Source organism: Amblyomma mixtum, chromosome 8 (genome assembly GCF_055824585.1).
Source record: "Amblyomma mixtum isolate Tamu chromosome 8, ASM5582458v1, whole genome shotgun sequence".
NCBI classification, from domain to species: domain Eukaryota; kingdom Metazoa; phylum Arthropoda; class Arachnida; order Ixodida; family Ixodidae; genus Amblyomma; species Amblyomma mixtum.
Genome location: NC_143019.1, coordinates 136648056 through 136673168, shown reverse-complemented (window position 1 = coordinate 136673168; position 25113 = coordinate 136648056). Strand labels below are relative to the sequence as shown.

Genomic DNA, 25113 nt, shown 5'->3' with positions numbered 1-25113 from the left:
GATTTCGTAAAATCTTAGACTTCAACACCTGCATTGCCTATAGACTGTTCTTTAGGATTGTCTATTGGGAGTATATAGGTTTTATAGACAGAAGTCTATGAACAGTCAATAGAGAGTCTAAAAATTTTTGTGTAAGGGCTGAAAAGCGCCGTATAATAGTTTACAACCACAGAGATCACATCAAACGTACTTTTTACAAGGGTGTCATTGGACATCATTTCCGGTATGAGCCTGGACGGTGTTCGTCAAGTAGAGCTTGTCGCATAGGATAATCACTGTGCAAAGCACGATTCGTACGAGATCAAACTCTGGCACCCCTGTATCTATCTGCGTCGTGTTTTTGTAGGTCACACTTTACACTAGCAATTTCGGCTAAATATAATACAGGTGCCTCACATTACAATTCACAGAGGTTGTACAAGGGTCCTCTCCTGAAACTTCTATAGTAAAAGGACCTAAGAGACCTAATTTCAGTAGCTATCGCTCGCACCTCCTGTTTAAACAACTCCCAGGGAGCAAACAATGGCATGGCACCACTCAAGCATAATTGCAGCTTTGAGCGTGTTCGAACGGCAAACTCCTGGTCGTTTGCAAGCGAAGAATTTAACTTCCAAAGGTCCCACAGCTGCCTAAATTGTGAACAGTAATTTCTTCCGAGCCGAACAACTACCATACAATGATCTGAAAATGAAACCGGCACAGTTTCACCTAACAGACCAAGGGAAATGAGCGAGGAAGATACATATATCCAGTCTACGCGTGCGTGGGACCGCCCTTGGATACGCGTGAATATGCTAGTTGCATGACATAAGGGCCCTGTTTGAATGAGTTCTGCGTACTCTGCAACATGCAACAACACTTCGCCACTCCTGTATCTGTGAGCGCTAGGCTCGACTCGGCCATTCAGGCGACATACACAGTCTCCCATTAGCACAACGTGCCGATCACAGTGGAGGTGGATAGTCATGCCTTCAACCATATCGACACGCTTCGCTTCATTATTTGACGCATAAACATAGATCAGTCTCCATGGCTTTCTGTGGAGCAGAAAATCGCAGCTTATCAGCCGCCCTGAAGAGTCAGTAGAATAAGAGAAATCCTTTCGCAAAAACAAGAAGCAACAGACCTAAGGAAACACAGATTCAGCATTGCAAACACCAGCTCTTCAGAGGTCGCCATGGAGACCACACAAATCTAAACTAGAGTTACATTTGTCTGTCAAGAGACGGTGATGTCGCCTTCAGACCCCGGCCAGGACTGCGGGACCACGAAAGTCGGCACTTCCCCTTGTGTTTCGACGCGGGTGGGCGGCGGCGTTGCTTGACACTCAGCGGATCAGCGTCGTCACTTGGCTCAGATGCGCACGACGCACGGCGCCCTTGAAGGGGCTCTTCAACAGGAGAGTTACTGGCAGAGAAGTCTAACCTGCAAGCTATTCCTGTGCACTGGCCACGGGGGCTAGAGTAACCGGAGTGGCACCTTTGTGAGAATTAGAATGGGTGCCACACCGGGCACTGCAATGGGCGTCTCTTCCCGAAGCAGCGCTGCATGGTCTTCCGCTTTCTCCTCACTTTACTTGTAGCCATTCTGGGAAACAACCGATGTGTTAGCTCTGGAGGACTTGTCCTCAGCAACGACCGGAAGGTCACCAGCCGCATCGAGCACTTCCGTGACGTCCATAATGTGCTCTTGTAGAGTGTCGTCGGGGGGGGCCGCAAACGATGCCGCAGCTTATCCGCATAAATCACGACGCACTCTTCTGCGGTGTGGCCGAAACGCCGTTAGTCTTCACAGCGCGGCGTAAGGCCGTTCCGACCAATGTGGCCAACACGGTTGCATCGGAGGCACAGCGGTGGTCTGCCCGGGATTAAAACGAGGCCCTACATGTATGCCACGCACAGTCAGCAGATGTGGGACGTCGCTAACGCCGACTCCTTCAGCGAGGGACAGAACAACATTCCGGCTGCGTGTTCTCGACTGTCCCAAGTCCGCCAATTTTTAGTTTTCTGTGGAGATCGAAGTCACCTTCCCGTACGCCTGGAGTACCTCACGTATGAAGGCCTTTTCCAAGCGCTCTGGAAGCGACATAAGCTTCAATTTCATCACTTTTGGTTCTTGGTGTACGACGACATAGCGACGGCTCTTAACTACTAGATCTCCGCATGCTACCAGCTCTTCTTTCTATTGCGCACATGGGACATCTGAAATTAGCAAATTGAACTTAACTTATTTCTTTGAGGTCCACAACATTACAGAGGGCATCTCTGAAGTCTTGTGCCCGGTACGGGCGCCCGGCATGGTCCGCGTGCAAGAAAACGTAGTCAGTGGCCAGCTTACCAGTTGGGAGAAAGGGTAAAACGACATGGTATTCATTACCACTGGCGGTAGCCTGTGCAGAATCTAGGACAGAGGCCGACTGAAGCCTTGGTGTGGAGAACATCGAGGTACGCGACTTCTGCTTCTTCTTAAAACATGGCACATACCCGCATGGGGGGATTGGCCTAGGTGCAGTGGCGTAAACAAAGAAATTTACATAGGCGATTACAACAAAATATTAGCGCCAAGCGTGAATTTTGTAAAATGTATCGATTAACAACGACATAATAGTATTCAAAGCAAAATAACAAACAGCATTTTGATAAAAAATAGCTCGAATAATTTTAAAGGAGTTAGCAAATCAACTAACCAGTCGCAATTATGTAATCATGAAGAATCCCACAAACTGAACCCAATGCAAATCCTTTGGCGCTCGCACCGAACGATAATAACACTGGCAGAGTTATCGGGAGCCCTAACCTGGAGAGAGGGACCTCCAGGTAAAATCTTTCTCTGAAGAGCGAACTTTAGACAGTAGAGGGAAAATGGCCTACAGATTTACCGTATCCGCATGAGTCACATAGGTTTGTCGGTGACCACCCACATCTGCATAGATATAAATCTTAACTGGACATCCTGCACCGCGACCATGCCACTGATACTTCAGACAGTTCAGACGAATGGACGTTCCAATTATATGCTAAGTACTGACAATCAGTGGAATTTAGAAACGATCGCGTAACTTGGCTGATATGTGCTGGAACCGTTGAAGCCTGGAAATCGCCGGCAGACTGAAAGTCAAGACGGGATGTGTCACTGACCAATCAAGAGCTGACCTTGCTAAGTAATCAGCCACCTCTTTTGAAGGAATACCTGCATGGCCAGGAACCCAGAAAAAAACGGACCTTCTTTAAAGTGGATGGGACAAAAAATCGCAGGAAACGGCCCAAAAGATATTGTCGTCAAGTTTCAAGGGAGGCTAAAAATGACAAACAATCAGCGAGGATGATAACATGTGACATATGCCATGGAATTTTGTGCAGGGCCATTCCAAGAACCTAAAATTCCACAAAGAATTCATCTTAATACAGCGCGATACACAGGACGAGAGAAAGAAACACGAGACGACACGAGCGCAATCTAACAACTGAGTTTTATTTCTAGAAGGGTTACTTATATACGCACCAAACACAACGATAAAACACAAACACATCGCGATAGCCCTCACAAACCCGTACGCGCATGTAGCGGGCTGCAAAAACCGCCTCATCCCAACAAAGCCATTCAGCATCTTAGCACATGACAAGACCCTGCAATCATCCTGTCGCCACACATTCCCCCAGAGCTCGAATCTCTTTATCTACCAGATTAATGGAAGGCGAGGCGACACATGTTCCAGTCTCCTGGCTTATCATAAACGCCTCAACTAACTCCCTGCAGGTCCTATCTGGGTGACAGAACAAGATGTTAGTCCTGTCCAAATGGGGGAAGCAGTCTTTACATTTTCGGCAGTGCAAAGCCAGGTTCGAGGACACTGCCCCTTTTACTGATCTGCGGTGCTCAAACAGCCGCTCATTAATACAGCGGCCTGTCTGGCCGATGTACGTCTTGCCGCAGGAGAGCGGTATCGAATAAACGACTCCAGTGTTGCATACGACCAGTGGTTTCTTGTGGGAAACTGTGCATTCATTCCTTGCTTGGTCGTCCCGGCACTCGATCTTCCTCCTTACCGCGCTGCACACTCTGCTCATCTTATCCTTCGCTGTAAAAACCACTTTCACCCCAAATCTCGAGCCTACCTTCTTCAAACGGTGAGACATGCCATGAACGTACGGAATCGCCACGGTTCTTGTAAGCATGCAGTCTTTTTCTTTTGCTGGACAAACGCCCCTAGTCAATATCCTCTCGGATATTTGAGCCAGAGCCATATCCGGATAACCAGCGTCCCTCAGTCTCTGAACCTGCCCCTGGAAGCTAGTCTGAACCCTATGGGAGCACGATTTTCGCAAAGAAGCCGTGAGACATGCCGTCGCTATTCCCGCCTTGACCAACCTAGAGTGCTCTGAATTGAAACTGAGGAGCGGCTTAGCCGTTCTTGGGTTATATTCCCAACACGTTCCTGTGTCACGGAAATCGACTTTCAGGTCAAGGAACTGAATCGAACCCGAGTCTGGTAATTCAAACGTAAAACACAGACCCTGGCTCCGCTCTTTGAAAATCTTAATGACATCGGTAACACTCCTGGGGGACCCTTGCTTCAGAAACACTAAAAAATCATCAACATAACGAAACACTTTCACAGCAACGTCCTCAAGATCTTCATCTTGTTCTGTCACCCAGATAGGACCTGCAGGGAGTTAGTTGAGGCGTTTATGATAAGCCAGGAGACTGGAACATGTGTCGCCTCGCCTTCCATTAATCTGGTAGATAAAGAGATTCGAGCTCTGGGGGAATGTGTGGCGACAGGATGATTGCAGGGTCTTGTCATGTGCTAAGATGCTGAATGGCTTTGTTGGGATGAGGCGGTTTTTGCAGTCCGCTACATGCGCGTACGGGTTTGTGAGGGCTATCGCGATGTGTTTGTGTTTTATCGTTGTGTTTGGTGCGTATATAAGTAACCCTTCTAGAAATAAAACTCAGTTGTTAGATTGCGCTCGTGTCGTCTCGTGTTTCTTTCTCTCGTCCTGTGTATCGCGCTGTATTAAGATGAATCCGTTCCAACTTGCCCAGTTTTCTGTTCTAGTTAACCACAAAGAATATAGGAATGTAATCTTGGATGCGGCCAAATCCTGCAAAAGGATGCCATCTGCTGCTTTTTGGCAGCTGACGGAGGCATCGGTAAAAAGCACCGTACAGTGGTGAGCAGCCTTGTCTAGAGCGCTTGAGCAGTGCGCACTTGGTAACAAAAACCGAAATTAGAGAGCAGCCCCTCATTACAGTCCAAAGTTTTCGTGCCTGCTTTGTTTACGAGGCTTACTTCCGTGCAAACGTTGCAGCTGGACCTTAGAGGCTGCCACAAAATCTGGATTTGTTTGCAAGGAAGTGCACCGCCCGAGCGCTCTAGACAAGGCTGCTCACCACTGTACGTTGGGGAATTCCTCCACGTGATCAGAAAGAAGACCGTTTAAAATGTTTACGGGCGTGTGTTTCATATGAGATGGAAAGATGTGGTCAAAATGGAATTCCACTGCTGCCGGCGTGTCGTCAACCCACTCCAAAGAACTGAGATCAACACCAGTCGGTGCTAAGAGGTTCTGCGTTAAATTAATTTGTGGCATTTGATACCACGGCCAATGATGAGAGAAAAATAAGGCCAGCTGAGACACAAAAACAGGAGTACTGACATCAGTCACCGGGTCCAATGGCCTGAGGAAAGTTCGCGCCGTGAGTATTGAAAGCGGGAATTTAGATCAGTGATACGGGCTTCCGGATAAAGCAGGGCGTTTGAAACTGATTTTGAAAGACCAAGGCAGAGACGTAAAGAGCGCCTTTCCAGTAAGATTAAGGGTTGAATCTTGTGGTTTGCGCTACCAGAGAACAGAATGCAACAAATGCAAGTATAGGTCTTACATAGGCTTTGTATAGTAACAATAATGTGTCGCGGCGCATCCCAAACTTTTTGTTGGCCATTCGTGTCAGCTGGCCTAGAGCCCGTTCTCCTGTAAACACTGTTCTTTATATGAAGGCTCCAATCTAATGTTGAGTGATAAGTAACGCCTACATATTTAACGGATTCCCTGCAGTGGGCGTAGCCAAGCTGATGATGATGATGACTTGTGGAATGTGGTTAGAGCGATATACTAATGAAATGTTCGAAGACCGCTTGGAACAGCGTCTTCGTCTTTTTCCACACGCTTTCGTTTGAACTGAATAAAAGTGGCCAAAGTTAATGCGTTGTTGTCTTTATGTTCGTGAAGTGTCTGTGTAGTGATTTATTTATTTATTTAGGACATACTGCAGGCCCACTGAAGGGCCCTGGCAGGAGGGGCACAATAAACACAATACAAAAAAGCACAAAACAAAAAGTACCGGGCAAGTAAAAAAAAATCAATGAACGGCCTGTTCAATGGCATCAATGTCAACTGTTGATGATGGTGGTAACTGATTCCACTCGGTAATGGTGCGGGGAAAAAAAGAGAATTTGAATATGTTAGTTCTGGCAAAGTACGGTTTTAACGATTCAGTGTGCCTGTTGCTGGTTGACCTGGACGTTATCGGTTGGAGATACAAATCGGGGGACATTGACAGTTTGTTAGTTTTCAATAGGAAGAGAAATCTTAACCTTAGTATTCTACGCCGAGTTTCAAGGGACTGTATATTATGTTGAAGCAACAGAGCAGATGGTGAGTCAGTGGTGCGACATTTAGAAAATATAAACCGAACTGCTTTGCGCTGAATTCTTTCAAGGGCATTAATGTTAGTCTTTGTGTGAGGATCCCAAACAGTGCATGCATACTCAAGTTTTGGTCTAATCATGGTGTAATATGCTAATTGCTTAACGTTAGGGGGAGCTTGTTTTAACTTGTGCCTAATTAAACAGAGATTGCGAAACGAAGAAGAGCATACGGTTTCAATATGTTTATTCCAACTAAGATTATTCGTTAGTGTTACTCCTAGGTACTTGTATTCTTTGACTTCTGAAAGGTGCCGAGTGGGAAGATTATATGAAAAGGAATGACTGTTTCTTTTATTAGTGATCAGCATAAATACTGTCTTGTCAGCGTTTAGTTCCATCCCCCATTTAACGCACCATTCACTAACGTTCTGTACGTTATGATTAAGTAAAACCTGGTCGCCTTGAACTTTAACTTCATTAAACAAAACACAATCGTCGGCAAACAACCTAATTTTAACAGGATGAGAGATGATGTCTGTAATGTCATTAATATAGATAAGAAACAGTAATGGCCCAAGGACACTGCCCTGCGGGACACCAAAAGTGACTGGAAGTTTGTTAGAACAATGACCATCGATACTAACATATTGAAATCGGTTAGATAAATAAGCCGCAACCCAATTAACAATAAAAGAAGGAAGACCTATAATTTCAAGTTTATGGATAAGTTTATGCGTACTACATGAGTAATACCGTGGCAGCCCTGCAACACGCTGTCGCGTTCAACTCTTAAAGGCGAAGCTTAAGCGTCCTCCAATTTTCTAGCCGCGTTATCTGTCGGGCATTGAAGCTTTACGACTTTAAAAAAGCGCAAATTAGCATGATTAAGTTTTAGTAGGCGTTGTCTCCTTTAGGTTCGTTTGTCTCTGGGCACTAAGCTCACGCTTTTCTTATTTTTCACGCGCTGTTCTTTAGGTTGTGCTCTCCTTTGCGCATGCTCATCGAATGATAGTGGTGACCGGCTCCCATATATTCGAAGCGGTGGCTTTTTCCAAGAAAAAGTTGGAAGTTAGCGCCTTTCTCGTCTACATCTGAGTCCAAACTGAAGGCACAGCGCAGGAAAGAAAGGACTAAGACAGAGACAAACATAGCGCTGTGTTTGTCCTGTCCTTAGTCCTGTCCTTAGTCCCGTCCTTCGCGCGCTGTGCCTTCAGTTTGAACAATGTACCGACTAGCCCAGACAAATACCTTACTGCAATACACATCTGAGTCGTCCGTGTCTTTTACTTTTTTGTGCTGTTTTAAAAAAACTGTTACCAACTAGCCCAAACCAAGCTGCAGTGTTCATCCTCGCGACGGAAGTTTAAGCAGCGGCTGACCTCGTCGACTGCGCCTCAGTCACGCATTGAGACAGTGTCTGTTCGTGAGAAAGACAGCGTGTACTCGCCTGGTGGTGGCGAAGCGCTTCCCACCCACGTTGAGCAGGACCCACTCTGCGTCGTCACAGAACGGGACGGCTGCGGACTGTTGCGGCAGCGCAGGACCTGCATTCAAAACAAATTAACAAAAAACGGTCCAACTCCTGCGTTAGGGATGAAGCGAAAATATTCTGCCGGTGGGATGCAAGTGACAGAAACGCGGCAGCTGATGAAATTGGCAATCACATGGGCGATGTGTAATTACAGTCTTAGTGATCATGAAACAGTTGCAATGTCAGTGTGCATTTGAAGTGTTGTGGATTGAAAGTGCGACTACTCACTACTCATTTAGCCTAACTCGATCCATGCACTCCTATGACAGCTTCATTCCATCATCACCATCAGCCTGTCTACGCCACTGCAGGAGAAGGCCTCTTCCATGTCTCTCCAATTAACCCTGCCCTTCGCCAGTTGCGGCCACCGTATCCCCGCAAATTTCTTAATCTCATCCCCCCACCTAACTTTCTGCCATCCCCTGCTACGCTTGCCTTCTCTTGGAATCCACTCCGTTACCCTGGCAACTGCAGCACTTTTTTGAGAATTTCACGATATTCAAGGACTCAAATCTATGTAGGCTGTAGGTAAAGCATGCTGAGTGTTTTCGCACTAGCATTTAAAATAGCGACGTAATCGACGATTGAAATTTGCGCTTATCCTTAATGCCCCGCAGGAGTGCAGGGAAATGCAGCGTGACGTAACGGAAGGTATGATTTCAAATTACCGCTGTCGTCAGCCGCACCCTGCCCTGACGCGTTAGACGCCGCCAAACAACTCTCGGCAGGGTTCGCCTTCGGTGGCGCTGGTTTTTTTCCTTCAAAGCAGGCGTTTGTGCGTTGTATATGTACCGATACCTTCGATGACGTCATCATGCCCCCCCCCCCCCCCCCACTTGGCGTTGTGCGCTGCGGAGAAGCTTGAAGGGCATGCGGATTTTAATCGGCGATTGCTTCACTATTTCAAGTGCTAGCCCAAAAAGACTTCGCATGCTTTATCTGCAAGTTTCACACATTCGACCGTATTAAGCTCGTTGATTTCTAAAACATATGCAGTTTCCCTTTAAGGACCAGCGGTTATCTTGCCTTCACATTACACGCACTGTCCAAGCCCATTTCTTCCTCTTGATATCGACTAGGATATCATGAAGCTGCGCTTGTTACCAATATCCCTTAAGAGAGAAGTATACAACAGCTGTATCTTACCGGTACTCACCTATGGGGCAGAAACGTGCAGGCTAACAAAGAAGGTTCAACTTAAGGACACCGCAGCGAGATATGGAAAGAAAAATGATATAGGTGTGACGTTAAGAGATCGGAAGCGGAAGGAGTGGGTGAGAGAACAAACGCGAGAAGACACGATTCCCCATCTACGCTTATGAAGCAACACAACATTCACACCCTAGAATCCCGAAGGAAGGTTAGTCGCCTCATCTTGCTTCATCACTGCCTGCAAGAAAAAATAAAAATGAAGTTGCCTAAATGCGTCAAAGCTCATTGTACGAGAAGAACCAGACATACGCAGGAACACTCAATGGCACCAATTTTCGCCCGCACAAACACATTTAAAAATAGTTACTACCCTAGAACTGTATCCGAATGGAATGCATTATCTTCTCATATTTTTCTGTCCAGCAATTTTGTAGCTGAGTTGGAACGTCATCTCTTTATTTCATGAGTTTTGTTTGTTTTGTGTTGCGATGCCTGTCTATATATTCAATTCTGATTGATTGTCTGACTTATTTCTTTTTTTCTCTATGCATATGCTTGTCATTTTTTGTATTGAAAAATGTTTGAATGTGCCCCTCCTGCTAGGACCATGCATGGTCCGCAGTATTTCAAGTAAAAAAATAAAAAATGACATCCTAGTCGAAATCAAGAGGAAGAAATGGGCTTGGGCAGGGCATATAATGCGAAGGTCCTTAACGATAACGGAGTGGATTCCAAGAGAAGGCAAACGTAGCAGGGGGTGGCAGAAAGTTAAGTGAACGGAAGAGATTAATAAGTTTGCGGGGATAAAAGGACAGGGTTAATCGGAAGGACATGGAAGAGGCCTTTGCCCTGCAGTGGGCGTAGTCAGGCTGATGATGATGATGAAGATGATGTTCCCTCACCCACTCCGCCCGCTTCCGATCTCTTAACGTTACAGCTATCATTTTCCTTTTCATAGCTCGCTGCGTTGTCCTTAACTTAAGCTGAACCCTTTTTGATAGCCTCCACATTTCTGCCCCATAATTGAATACTGATAAGATACAGCTGTTGTATACTTCCCTCTCGAGAGATATTAGTAAACTGGCATTCATGATCTGAGAGAACCTTCGTAAGCGCCCTAACCCATCCTTATTCTTCCTAGTTATTTCCCTCTCATGATCCCGATCAGCAGTCACTACCTGCCGTATGTACACACACTCCCTTACTACTTCCAGCACATCGCTACCAATTGCAAATTGCTGTTCCCATGCTTCACTGTTGAACATTACTTTGGTTTTCTGCATGTTAATTTTTAGGTCCATCTTTCTGCTTTGCCTGTCTAAATCAGTGATGATGCTTTGCAGTTCATGTCCTGAGTGACTTAGAAAGGCAACGTCATCAACGAATCGCAATTACTTCGGTATGCTCCATTAACTCCTATCCCCAACTGTTCCAATTCAGGCTTCAGTATGACTCCTGTAAACAGGCAGTGAATAGCAATGGCGAGACTGTGTTTCCCTCCCTGACAGTCGTCTTTATTGGAATTTTGTTGCTGACTTGGTTGTTGTCCTGACGCTATTAGCGATTACCTTAGTAAAAACGTTGTAGGCAGCGGATAATAAGCAGGATGCGTTGTTGGGCAAGTTGGTTCATATTGCTTTAGAAAGATGGGATGCGCACATGAGACAATCACAAGAAAGAAGACGGGACGGGCGCAAACTAGCAACTGAGGTTTATTCAAGAAATCGACATTTGTACATAAGCATGTCAGCACTGGCAACAAAGGGCATCAAGGCAGATAGGGCAGATAGGGCAGATATAAAACGAGATAAAAACACTAGGTGGATTCAGGTCATCATGTTTTCGAGGAAACGTGTCTCTCTACTATAAAGTGTGATTGATGTGTCACTGATGCAATCTTTTCCTTTCTTTTCGATGAAATATGCCTCGAGAAGTTCCCGTGCTTTATCGTTACGGCACTTGCGTAGAATCTTTACTTGTGTCAGGAGAGGCATGCATTTGTGTTCCAGGCAATGTAACGGCAAGTGACGCTGCTCCTTGTTTTCGATTGACCTTTCGTGCTCACGAGTGCGGACATTGATACAGCGGCCGCTGTATCAATGTCCGCACCTTAAATTTTTTATCCATATTGCTAATGACATTGCCCTCTTTGTCCCTAAACGCATACATCTGATTTCTACCTGTGCCTAGTTTCCTCTTCGCTGCTTTTAGGCTGCCTCCGTTCTTCAGAACATGCTCGATTTTCTCCATACTGAACTTCCTCATGTCGGCTACTCTGCGCTTATTCATTAACTTTGATAGATCTGCTAGTCCTATTCTTTTTGTAGGGTTAGACGCCCTCATGCTTTGGCGTTTCTTAATTAGATCTTTCGTCTCCTGACATAGCTTCCCGGTATCCTGTCCAACCATGCTACCGCCTACATCTACGGCGCACTTCGTAATGAGAGCTGTGAGATTATCGTTCATTGTTCCAACATTACGGTCAACTTCCTCAGTTAAAGCCAAATGTCTCTTTGGCTCTTAACGAATACATCTGATTTCTGCCTATGCCTAGTATCCTCTTCACAGCTTTTAGGCTGCCTCCGTCTGCCAAATGTCTGTTCTGCAGCGAAATCCTAAATACTTCTACTTTTCCTCTTACCCCTAACTCGTTAATGGCCTTCCTTCTCTAGTTTCCTCCGTTCCTTCTTCAATCCTAAGCCAATTCGGGACCTTACCATTCTATGGTCGCTACAACGGACCTTCCCGAGTACCTCCACATTCAGGTCTACGACGCCAGGGTGAACGCATAGTATGAACTCTATTTCATTGTTAGTCTCACCATTACGGCTCTTCCACGTCCACTTCTTGTTCTCTCGTTTGCGGAAGAAGGTATTCATGATCCATAAATTATTTATATCTGCGAACTCTACTAATAACCTCCCCCATGCTGTTCCTAGAACCTATGCCATGGTCACCTACCGCCTGGTCTCCGGCCTGCTTCGTCGTCTTCTGACCAATTCTAGAAGTCCTTATTACCAATTTCAGTGTTGAAGTAACAACATAAAGCCCGGGATACATGCTGCGTTTTTTTCGACGACATTCGCGCGGCAGAAAACGTCGCGGCGTCGCGACGCCAGGCTGGAGATACAAGGAGCGTTGAAGCGGCGGCGCGCCGCCGCGTATCCCTCGACGCGGAAGCAAATGTGATCAACAAGTGGCAAACACCACTGTGCAAGGAGGTCTGTGAGAACAGCGACGCTGACCATTCTGTAAAAATCAGGAAAGTGTCACTTCGACACTATTGCACAAATTTTAGCACGCGCGCTTCAGTACCTATAAAGATTTGCGTGCTCAAATGCATGCCGTCGCGTACCTTTGGACGCCCGCTCAGCCGCGGACGCCAGCGGCTGCGGTTTTCTTCGACACATTCGCTTCAGGGAGGGAGCGCAGGCATTCAGATCCAAGATTCGGCCGTGTTATCCATTAAAAGCGACATTTAAAGTCTGATGAAGCGTTTACTTTCATGACAATAACATTTCCGTGCCAAAAACACAGCGTAGTCACAGTGCTCTAGAATATTCTAGAGCACTGTAGCGTAGCTCATCGGCCATGGCGGCCATGTTGGCGGCGGCAGGCAGAGGACCGGAAGAGTGGGCTTTCTGCGCTGCTATTGGCTCGCTTCAGCCGCCGCTTCCGGACCTTCATGTTGGATCCAAAACTTACAAATATATTAGAGCCTTTCTTACAGACCGGACAGCGACTCTTAAAGTTGGCGACACCGAGTCTGGCTTCATCTCAATGGGCGGCCGCGGCACGCCGCAAGGGGCAGTACTTTCTCCTTTCCTTTTTAACGTCGCCTCTGCAAATCGCCAGAACAACTAAACCGTATAACAGGACTCAAGCACAGCCTCCACGCCGACGATGTCACGCTGTGGGCGGAAGCAGGCACCACCGGAGAGTTAGAGACCGTACTGCAGGAAGGCATTGACACGGTGCAGCAATACGCGGGCACGCGGGGCCTAGCATGCTCCACGGAGAAGTCTGAATACATAGTGCTTCGGCCAATACGCAAAGGCAAAACCAAACGCGGACAACCCTGTAATCTAAACCTACAGGTTTAAAGTTAGAAGATGAAGAAATTAAAGAGCTCGGCACTATCCGAATTCTAGGAATGTTATTTCAAGGCAATGGTCACAAGGGCGACATGATCCAAAAGTTGGACAGCGTCACGCACCAAACATCTCGCCTCATCAAACGGATAACTTAAAAGCACTCCGGGATGAAAGAACATGAATTGATCAGATTCGTACAGGCCTTCGTCATCAGTGCATAACTAACGTAGTTTATAGCATTCCCCTTACCTGTAACAATACATCGGGCAAACAGGGCGTTGTTTTAATGAAAGAGCTAGGGAGCACTACAATTTGGCCAAGAAAGGGAAGAGTGGGCATCTTGCCATACATTGTCGTGACTGCAAATGCAAACACATATTTCGGAAAACCAAATTTCTTGGGCGCGGGAAAGACCAAGTCGAAAGAGAGATTGTGGAGGCGTACCATATTAGATTAGCAGGCAGTCAGTGTATCAGCGCACCATCTTTAGTGTTGCGTGATAATGAAATAGCATTTTTGGGTAACTGATTGATTTCCACAAGATGATCAGTAGGACTGTACATAAGCTTGGGTGTTTCAATAAACTATCAGTTGGAAGTGCAGCGCTCGTCCTGTCGTGTGTGTGTTCTCTCTTGTCCCCGTTTCGTTCGTGCTTGACAGGTTTTTGTATTATGCTCCGTCATCAGCCGCATCAACTACGTGGCCTCGCACATGAAGCCTTACGCCATAGAACGCGACAAATTGAACAGCATACAAGACAGCTCTAGGACTGCCCATCAGCACCTCTACCAAGAAACTAATGGCTTTAGGCATCCACAACACGGTGGAAGAACTTATCGAGGGCCACCTCTACTCGCAATATACGCGTCTAACCACTACGACAACGGGACGGTACATCCTCGCTGCCATATATGAATGCATCACGAGAGCACAACGCATCCCAAAACAAGCCTCCCTAAGGAAATTAGAAACTCCTGGTCCCTCCCTTGCCGAAAAGCATGCACCCCGAATACCACGCAGCACGCCGCCAAGACCGCTGCAAAAACCTGCACGAACGCTACCACAAAGACCCTGGAGCGGTGTACGGACGCAGCCGACCACGCCGTAAAACGGGCCATGACGGCAGTCGTCACGGATGTACAGGGGGTCCTTCTGAGCGGAGGCACGATCAGTATACAGAAACTGCGAAAGAGGCGGTCATAGCCTTGGCCCTCACCCTACCTCAAACCACTACCGTCAGCTCGGACTCCAAACGAGCCGTTAAAAATTACGCCCGGGGTCGAGTGACTCCCCATGCGGCCTGAATCCTTCGAGACCTCACTCTCTCACACACAGTCAGCATCATCTGGGCACCCGCTCATTCCTCCCTTCCAGGCAACGAATCCGCCCGCAACACCGCCCGAGAGCTAGCGTACCGGACAAAGGGAGAAGACGGGGGCGGCAGTAGCTCTCAGAAGGATGTACTGACCGCATGCCAGGAACTTACGCAAGCCTACCGTCTGGTCCGCAAACAATATCCTGCGGGCCACAAAACCCTATCTAAAGTTCAGAATCGTCTTTTCTTGGGCTAGTTGGTTTTTCATGCTGTAGGTGTTTGCAGCGCACACGAAACACGGACGGACAGAAAAGGTAACGAAACACAGCGCTGTGTTTCGTTCCCTTTCCTGTCCGTCCGTGTTTCGTGTGCGCTGAAAACACCTACAGCACTATCTAAAGCCCAAGAAAACACGTGGCGCCGCTTACAGACAAATCCGTACCCTCATCCCACAATTTACTCGCACATTTAGCCAGGCAAGTACACGGTAAATTCTGCCCTCAGCCAGCCAACCTCACGCTGATGATGTGGGGTTGCTCACATCTTTCCAAACGACATAGCAACATTTGAAATATGGAGCAGTGGGAGGCATTGATGCGCAGCTCGGACCCAGCCGTCCAAGTGGCGGCATGCGAGTGGGCTGCGGAGGCCGCCGGGGCTCAAGGGCTCCCGTGTGCCTGATCCCATCACCCTTCCCTTTTAAATTTGCGCACAAATAAACAACAACCGGCCTCAGCGGACGCCGCGCGTCAAGATCTAGCCGGTCCTGACCGGCGGTGGCAGGCGTTTTTCTCGACGCCGGGCGTCAAATCTGCGCCGTCGGGCGAAAATCGCCTCAAAAACGCTCCATGTATTCCGGGCTTAATTCGTTCGCGTCTTCAACTTCACCGTTCACTTTCAGCAGGCTCGAGGGCGGCCACCACGAAAGGATTTCCGCATTGGCATTGATTGCGCCGTTCTGTTTCTCTTCTGGGCTTCTAGCCATGATTTCGGGCCTCCCCTTGCTCTGATTGTACGTAGCCGAAAATATTTCTTGTCGAGAAAAAATTCTCTATTTCCCTTTACCGTATTTTATTTTATTCTAATACGATTTGTAGGATGCAGTGGTCACTGTCGAGAGTTCCTTCTCTATTGTGCCGGACTAGCGAGAGGTTGGGCACGTGTCTCGAGAGACGCTATTTCCTATTCTAGTCGGGTACAGCGGGTCCGTGAGGGTGGTCATTGCTGCTTCGGCTATGACTGCAGCTAACTTTTACGTCCTCTTTATGACAACCCCATTGGTACGCAATAAAGTTCCCTACCACCACTAAAGGCGATGAGCTCGCTATTCGCTTCGCGGAAGATTTCGTCGAACGTGGCGTTGCGTTGTTGCGGTCTGGTTCAGAACGAACGCAGGACCGTTTGTTTGGTAGGAGCTGGATAAAGATGTACTCGATTTCTTCTTTCAAATCTAAATCTATCGTTAGGATGCAGGTGCACGGACTCGTTTGGTGGGTACTGTACGACCTGAGTTTGGCTTCTGTACCTACGAGCTATATTTCTGGCGTTCTGTCTGACGTTTCAATGTAATGATGATGATGATGATGTCCTCAGGCTTAATGGCACATACCCATGGTGGGGGATTGGCCAGGGTGCATAACGGATACAAACGCACAAATGTACAAGGAATGGAGTATTTGATAATTTTTTGTTGTAGCGTTTCTCTTTTTTTTTTCTTAAACGCTCTGCGATTGCGTTGTATGATTTGTAATTTTTCTCTGTCGCGTTTCGCCATATTGATCAAGTGTTATGAGGACGGCGTTTTGCACGCGTCCCCTTCTTGGGTGTCCTCCTCTACTATGCGTTTACTGCTCTTTGTGGTGGAAATTTTAATCATTTTTGCTCTGGGCCATTTCCTGCAATTTACTGTCGATTTTGATTTCGTAGGAGTGGAACTTGTAGAGAATTGGTTCTACCGAAGCTTGAATAGTCTTTTTTACCGCCTCCTGAATGTATGTTTCTATGTTTGCTTTAATTTCCGCAAATTGCTTTTCTATTTTCGACTCGATCTTTTGTTCCAGGTTTAGCCCTATCTGGGTGATCCGCGCTTCGATCTTTTGTTCTAGGCTTGCTCGATTAGAGCCAAGCGCGCTTCAAATTTCTGCTCCAGTCATGCTCCTGGTTCCTTGTTTTCCTCTCGATCAGTTTCTGTGACCTCTTGTTCGGTTAGCAAAGCTGGCGTTCGCCCTGTTTTGCGCCCCAAATCGTATGAGAATCAAATAAATTACGGAAAATCAGTGAAGATGCTTGGTTGAGCGATTGGACAGAGTTCAGAGAAGCGGAAACCCCGGCACAGGGTGTCGACGCATCAGTAAGGACTGGGCCAAAACACTAACTGAAACCAAAAATCGCTTCACGCGCAAATTGCAGACCACCGACGGCACCCCGGTGGTAGACAACCACCTCTTGCACTTGTGGGAAGCCAGGAGATCACTAACTAAGAGATGGAAAAAAACAAAAACATAACCGTAAGCTTAAAATTAGAATTGGCCAGCTAACCAAACAAGCGGAAGAGTACGCATGGTCTCTAGCCAAAACCAACTGGATATCTAAATGCGATTCCCTACAGAGCACCCTAAACACGAAAGGTACATGGAGCTTCCTCGGGTGTTTCATTGAGCCTAATAAAACCAGAGACGAACAGAGCAGAAAATTAAGGAGGGCACTCCACGACTTTCAAGCGACAGACGAACAACCCGCCGACAGACTTAAAGCAAGGTACTAGCGCACTGCTGTAGACGATGAAGAGGAGATTAGGACATACACCAGAGAGGAAAATTCAAAGCGTAACGCAAAATTTACCGTCGAGGAAATGAAAGCCTCACTGATGAAGCTGAGGCGAGATACGGCACCGGGAGATGACAAGATAACGGTCGGCCTTCTGGCCAACCTCAGCGATCCAGCTCTAGAAGATTTTACGCACTACATCAACGAATGCTGGGAACTGGGGGAGTTACCGAACAAGTGGAAAACATTCGTTGTAACGTTCGTCGCTAAGCCTGGTAAAAAGATAAACATAGAAATTTTTTTAGGCCCATATCTGTCGCGTCCTGCGCCGGTAAGCTCCTGGAGGCGGCAGTGAGGCAAAGGCTCTCCAATTATTTGGAACAGCACGAGCTACTGCCGCCCTCCATGTTCAGCTTTCTGCCACATTTATCAGCACAGAACGTGCTGCTCCAAATCAATAGGGAAGTCATCGACCCCTCCTTCGGGAATCCGGCAGACAGGGCCATTTTGACCCTAGAACTGAAGGGTGCTTTTGAAGACGTTAAACATAGTAAAATTCTGGAGAATTTGAACGCCACCAATTGCGGCGAGAAAACATTCAGATATATGTAAAAAAAAAACTTTTTAGAAAATAGGAAAGCTTACACCATCTTGGCAACGAAAAATTTGGGCCTATCAAGATGGAACCCGAGGCACGCCTCAAGCAGCAGTTATCTCTCCGCTGCTTTTTAACGTTACACTCATGGGCCTCCCCGAGAGGCTCAACGCGGTGGATGGCGTACGTCACGCCATCTACGCAGACAACATTACTATCTGGTCGTCCCGGGGCAGCGTGGGGCAGATGGAGGGGGGCCTCCAAGAGCCCGCCTCGGTAGTGCAAGGTTACGCTCGGGAGTGCACTCCGAACTGGGATGCACTCCGAACAAATCAGAACTCCTGCACATTAGAAAGGATAGAAACATAGGCGAGAACCTTCAAATTTACGTTAACGACACCCAGATACCAGTGGTGGAGACGCTTCGGATATTGGGATTACAAACTAATAGCCGGGGTAACAATGCGACGGCCTTGCAAAAAATAAAGTCCACCTGCGAACAAATTACTAGCATGATTGGCAGAATATCCGGAAAGGACGGTGGACTACTCAAAACTGAAACCGTTCGCCTGGTTCAGTCATTCATCGTGAGTCGTGTGGTGTTCGCGGCGCCTTACCTCAAGCTGAGGAAGAGCGACCGCGGGAACCTCAACGCGATGATTCAGGCGACGGTTAAAAGGGCGCTAGGACTCCCTGCCAACGCGTACACTGAGCGCCTGCTCCAACTTGGTGCCCACACCTCGGTGGAGGAGCTGATTGAGGCCCACAGAACAAGCTAAATTGACAGGCTGTCAGTGACCAGCGCAGTCAGACAATTCCTTTGGGACCTGAATCTCGCGCTGCTCCCCATCACTGAACGCAGAGTCGACATCCTGGAGACATGGAAAAATACTTTGAACAGTTAAGCCGCTCCCCAAAAATATGAAATGGGAGTATAATCAGGGCAGGCGTGAAGCCAGGGCAAAATTTATTCAAAATTACTACAGGAGTAAGACATGGATTTACACGGATTTACGGTGGATACAGCGGGTCCAACCGAGGAGGGCATCTGCACTATTGCGGTGCAAGAGGAAAAGCAGGTGAACGGGCTCTCGGTAAAAAGCAGCGACGCGCTAATGTTGGAGGAAGTGGCGGTTGCACTGGCCGCCACCCACTCCGGCGCAGCGTACATAATGTCGGACTCACAGCAGGCCTGCCAAAATTACGTGCGGGGTAGGATAGCGCCACTCGCCCGCAGAATACTATTGGCATTTTAGAGAAATTTGGATTCGGATATGAGTAAAAAACAGACAGTACGGGTGCCCGGTCACCACGGGGTTGAGGGGTACGAGGACGCTCACGTGGCTTCCCCCGGGCTCCGCTCAATCCCCCGGTTCTGCGGCGGCAATCATAACAGTCCCGCTAATCTCCTACGCGGATACTACAAACTATTTACACCTCTGCATGAGGGTATTCCGGGGACCCGCCGAGGGCCTCGACAGAACCGAGGAGTGCCACCTTAGACGGCTCCAAAGCGGGTCTTTCTTAAATCCCGCCGTACTAAAACACGTGGACTCGACATTTACGGGCAGGTGCAAATTTTTCGGGCAGTATGCTGACCTATATCACATGGTGTGGGCCTGCCAGTACAATAAACGTATAGCCGTTATAAGTCAGCCAACTAGGGAGGACTGGAAGTCGGCCCTGTCCAGCTCGGACCTGGAGGCCCAGCGGGCCCTGGTCCAGAAAGCACGTGCAGCGGCCCAATTGCGTCCCGGAATAGGGACTGCCACTCAGTGCAACGGCCATCCCCACCTCCCTTTCCCAATTCAATACGATGTTCTAATAAATGTTTTCTCCTCCTCCTTTATTTCCCTGTTTTATATTTTGACATTCCTTGAAAGCTGGTGATTTGGTTCTGCCCATTGGGTCCAGATTTAGACCGAAAATTCCCTGAACAAAAAAAAAACTCCCGATCGAAAATCCCTGTTGAGGGATCAACAGTCAACCTCCGCCTACATGATCTTGATGGGGCACGTGTGAAAAGCACGTCTGCCTAGATGGAATGCGCTAAACTGGAAGGAAAATTTGAAAGAGCGCTACTTAAGGCAGAATCTACGCAACTAACCCATGTATATCGGCGATGATACAAGACTTCGCAAGCTCTGCCGACAGCTTTAATCCGAGGACTGAAGGGAGGCCTCTAAACAACGAGCAGCCCCTTCGTACCCCTTCTTGACATTTACTGTGCGCGTTACGACCTGCGAGAGGAAACCGAGCTCAAAGTGTCGCCGTTCACGACAGCTGGGCGCCTCGAAGGCGTACAGTACAGTACAGTACAGTTTCGTACAGTTTTCAACGTCGCCCAAAAGTTTTGCAATAATGTGGCTCACCAGCGATGAAGTCTTCCCCTGACGAAGCGAGCAACACGTCTCGATTCCTGGAGGGCAACGAGCGCAGAGTTGTTACAGTAGGATACAACTTAAAAAAAAAAACAGCAGTTGCTAACACTGGGCCGTAGTCCGCGGCGTCTTGTATTAATCCGCTGCCCAATCGCAACCGTAAACGAAGTCAGCTTTGTAACGTCTGACTAAATCAAACAATCCACTTATCAAAATTCTAGAGCTCATGATTTTTTTGTAGTGATAACTTCTTGTTTAGGTAACAAGAAACGTTTAAGCAGCGGACTACTTTTTCGCTGTGGAGGAATTCTGTGCGCGGAGGCTAAACGTGGGCGGAGCTTCACTTTAGAAATCGGCGAGCTTAAAAGGGCCGAATCTGTGATACTTCCAGGTAAAGTATGCGAAGTCTTTTTGGCCTAGCATTTTAAACGGTGATGTAATCACCAATTAAACTTGCGACGGCCTTCGAGCTTCTCCGCAGCGCACAACGCCAAGTGGGGGACGCATGATGACGTCATTGAAGGTATCGGTTCATTTCCAACGCATAAACGCCTGCTTTGAAGGAAGAAAACCAACGCCACCGAAGGCAAAGCCCGCCGAACGCTGTCTAGCAGCGTCCAACGAGGCACGGTAGGGCGTGGCTGACGGCAGCGGTAATTTGAAATCATACCTTCCGTGACGTCACACTGAACTTTCCTGCACTCGTCTGGTGCTTTGAGGAGAAGTGAAAATTCAATCCTCGATAACGTCACTATTTTAAATGGTATGCAAAAAAACTTGGCATGCTTTACTTACAGCCTATATAGATTCTAATCCTTGAGTATCGTGAAAATCTCAAAAAGTGGCGCAGTTGCCCTTTAAGTTGTATCCGACTATAGTCGGACAGCTGAAGGCTACGCTTCGCGCTCTAGGCCCGAAGAAGGCTTACCTTATTTGGGCCACGTCGGTGATTTCGCCGCCTTTGGTGTTGAACAGCCGCCGGGCCTGAATGCCGAAACTCGCAGCGATGTCGTCGAGCAACTTGTTCAGCGTGGTTGGGATGATGAATACCTCCACAAAGGACAGGAAATGCGCAATAAAACTTCCGGTTAGTCACGCGACAGCGGGTGGGTCTAGAAACCAAAATGCCTTCTGGCCGTGGCATCTGGAAAAATGTAGTCTTATATACACAGTCCATTACTAGTGCCCGCCGCGCCTACCTAAACATGACAGGTTTGTTGCAGCACTGATCGCATTGCCAATTAGAATTAAATTATTATTGCATGGCTATATATGCCTCACAGCGAGAAAACAAAACCATTTCAATACATACATACAGGCCGCCGCGGTGGCTCAGCGGTTATGGTGCTCGGCTGCTGACCCAAAAGACGCGGGTTCGATCCGGGCCGCGGCGGCTAGAATTTCTTTGGAGGAGAAATTCTAGAGGCCCGTGTGCTGTGCGATGTCAGTGCACGTTAAAGAACCCCAGGTGGTCGAAATTTCCGGAGCCCTCCACTACGGCGTCTCTCATAGCCTTAGTCGCTTTGGGACGTTAAACCCCATAAACCAACCAAAACATACATACAAAAATGCATGGTTAGATGACAATGCAGAATATACAAACGTTTTGCATCCACATTGTTCAAAGCAAAACAAAGAGCCTATATAATGGTAGCCCACGAAAGAAAGTTAGCAGTGATTTCGCCTCATGGAATGCCGTCAACGTAAGAGTACAACTACACTTATTTTAGGTTCCGATCGATCCTAGCTGACGTGTGATAAGTAAATAAGCAATGTTCGAGCAGCACGCTTTGACGAGCCCTTTATCCGTCAACTAGCACGAATCAACCGTTTCGGCAACCCGGTGCAGAACAGCGTTGCGCCGAAGTCTGTATGGGGCAGACAAGCAGGTAGGCTTACAATCTCTTGATTATCATCAGCACTGCCATGTCCTTTCATATATCCCTCCACTTTAGCCGTGCCTGTGCCAGCTGCGGCCATCTTATCGATTTCATTTGTCCATCTAATTTTCTGCCGCCTCCTATTACGCGTGCCTTTTTTTAATGCATTCCCTTGGCCCGAGGAAGTATCCCTCATTTTGCCTCCGCATGACATGCCGTGCTCAATGCCCATGCCCATTTTCTCTTCTTAATTTCAACTAGGATGTCATTAAGCTGTGCTAGTTCTCGACCAACTCTGCTCTCTATTTTTTAACGTTGCAGATATAAATTTTGTTGCTATATCCCACTCAGCTGTCTTCAGTTTCAAGATTTTTTCGTTGGCCTCCCCGTTTCCGCCCCAAAGGTGAGCACTGCTTAATTATTCTGTACTTTGCCCTTGAGGGATACTGGCAAGCTGCTATACATGACCATCGAATAAGTGCCACATGTGGGCATATGCCAATCATTACTCAATCGATACTTAATCGATGGCATTCGAATGATATAGGAATGCGATTTAAGGCATTCTATGATAACTCCATGATAACTAATGACTAACTGCCCCGCCGTGGTGGCTCAGGGGTTATGGCGCTTGGCTGCTGACCCGAAGAACGCGGGTTCGATCCCGGCCGTGGCGGCTGAATTCGATGAAGGCGAAATTCTAGAGGCCCGTGTGCTGTGCGATGTCAGTGCACGTTAAAAAGAACCACAGGTGGTCGAAATTTCTGGAGCCCTTCACTACGGCGTCCCACGGAGCCTCAGTTGCTTCGGGACGTTAAACCCCATTAAACTAAACTAAACCAATTAATGACTAACTGAGTAATAACAGTTAAGCAATTAATCTTTCTAGTCAGACCACATAAATAAATAATACTGAGTAGGAAATTTGTCGAGTTGGGGAATCGAACCAGGGTCTTTGGAGAGCGAGACGAGCACGCCAACCACTCTACCATGCCAGCTCGATGGTTTTGAAATGAACAAAGGCGTGCCGCCACGGTGGCTCAGTGGTTATGGTGCTCGGCTGCTGACCCGAAAGACGCGGGTTCCATCCCGGCCGCGGAGGCCGAATTTCGATGGAGGCGAAATTCTAGAGGCCCGTGTACTGTGCGATGTCAGTGCACGTTAAAGAACCCTAGGTGGTTGAAATTTACGCAGCCCTTCAGTACGGCGTATGCCTGAGTCGCTTTGGGACGCTAAACCACATAAACCAAACCAAACCGAACAAAGGCGTGTCTAGTGAATACGGGGTCTTCATTCACTCCCATCTTCCTCCCTTCCCGTTACTGCGAGGTTCAGGTGTCCACCGAGATATGCGAGACAGACACATTTCCTTTCCTCAAAAACCAATTTACCGAGGTGCAAGGCGTACAGCCGAACGGGCGATGGCGTTCTGTGGACTCCCTGGCAGCGTTGCAAGACGCTGCCGCGTTCCACTCTTAGAGGCGAAGCTTAACATCAACCACACATCAGTGACACCAGCAGCAACACCGCGCTAAAGGCTTTCGCCTCTCCGAACTTTAGAATATCTTAGGTGAAATATCCGGCATACGAAGCATGGAAGAGGTAAGTGTTGCCCAGTCTGGATTTACCGAACGTATTTCTAGTATTCGTGAAATGTGCGCCTGTTTTGTCATACGCTTCGGCAGCAAGCCTTAACGCGTAGACGACGCGCTAATAACGGCGTTTTTGTGCACATATTGTGATCCGGCCGAGTAAATATTGACTATGGTGTTGACATAGTGCTTCGCAGCCGTCGCTACCGTTACTGTGGCAACGTTCACTCGATCCCTCCCGGCGCGGTTGTATATCCTGGTGTTTCCGCCGAGAAGGGCAGCAAAATTGACCGTGAAAACGGGAAGACCTGTGGTGGCTTCTTTTAAGGCGAAAGCCTTTAATGCCTCAAGGTTGTCGACAGAAGGTTGTCAGCAGAGGTGTCACGCTTTTCGGTTGGTCGAAGTGGTTATGACGTCAGAGTACGCGGATTCGAAGTAATGAGGTCATCCATTCACCCACGGATGCCTGACGCCCCCTTTTGAAGCACACGACAACTCATAAAATAGTTGTCGTCCGCTCCGACAGGGGGCGTAAGGCGTCCGTGGGTGACCACATTACATACCTCATTACTGCGAACAGAGCCATGGATACAACCGAACTCACCGAAGCAGAGAGAGAGTCGTGCTAAAGAAGCAGTCAAAGTGTGTAGTTGTACTGTGTAGTCAAAGTGTGTAGTCGAATAAGGCACCAGTACAGCAAAAACAGTCTTGCAGTCAATGTCAAACAGTGCGCCAGGAAAGGCTTTCGCCTTGCAGCCCTTTAGAGAGCCAAAGTGCCCCCTGAATTTTTTGGTGCCGGCTTACCTCCCACATGGCCCTGTTTCCATTGCGGTAGACGAGTATTTTATCTTCCGCCACTCGGGCGCGTTTTGCGTCCGTCATCACTGCACCCTGGTGGCCACGAAAACTGCGGAGAGTTTTTAAAAGCGTTAGCTCTAACTACCTACGTTCATCAAGGACGCGTCTGTCCTCAGTGAAGATCAAATGGACCAAAACAGTAACCAAGTGACCACACTGTACCACATAGCAACAGTGGGCGCGTAGCATTAGTTGACACCAATACTTTCGATCCGTTATATACCTATGGGCCAGTACAGCGGCCATCGAGGTTGGACCCCCCCCCCCCCCCCCCGGACCACCATTCGCATTAAATTT

At 47.9% G+C, this 25113-nt stretch overlaps 1 protein-coding gene across 1 annotated transcript in view; it reads right to left on the bottom strand.

Annotated features, from left to right (window-relative positions):
* LOC149334576 (BTB/POZ domain-containing protein KCTD9-like) overlaps positions 1 to 24840 on the bottom strand; it is a 58004-nt gene extending 33164 nt beyond the window's left edge. Inside the window, exons 1-4 of the mRNA XM_089557955.1 lie at positions 24763 to 24840; positions 21415 to 21536; positions 20478 to 20524; positions 8100 to 8196 (exon numbers count right to left, since the gene is read on the bottom strand). Of these exons, the coding sequence (XP_089414081.1) occupies positions 8100 to 8196; positions 20478 to 20524; positions 21415 to 21536; positions 24763 to 24840 (344 nt within the window). The remainder of the gene's footprint in view (positions 1 to 8099; positions 8197 to 20477; positions 20525 to 21414; positions 21537 to 24762) is intronic.
* Positions 24841 to 25113: the final 273 nt, after the last annotated feature.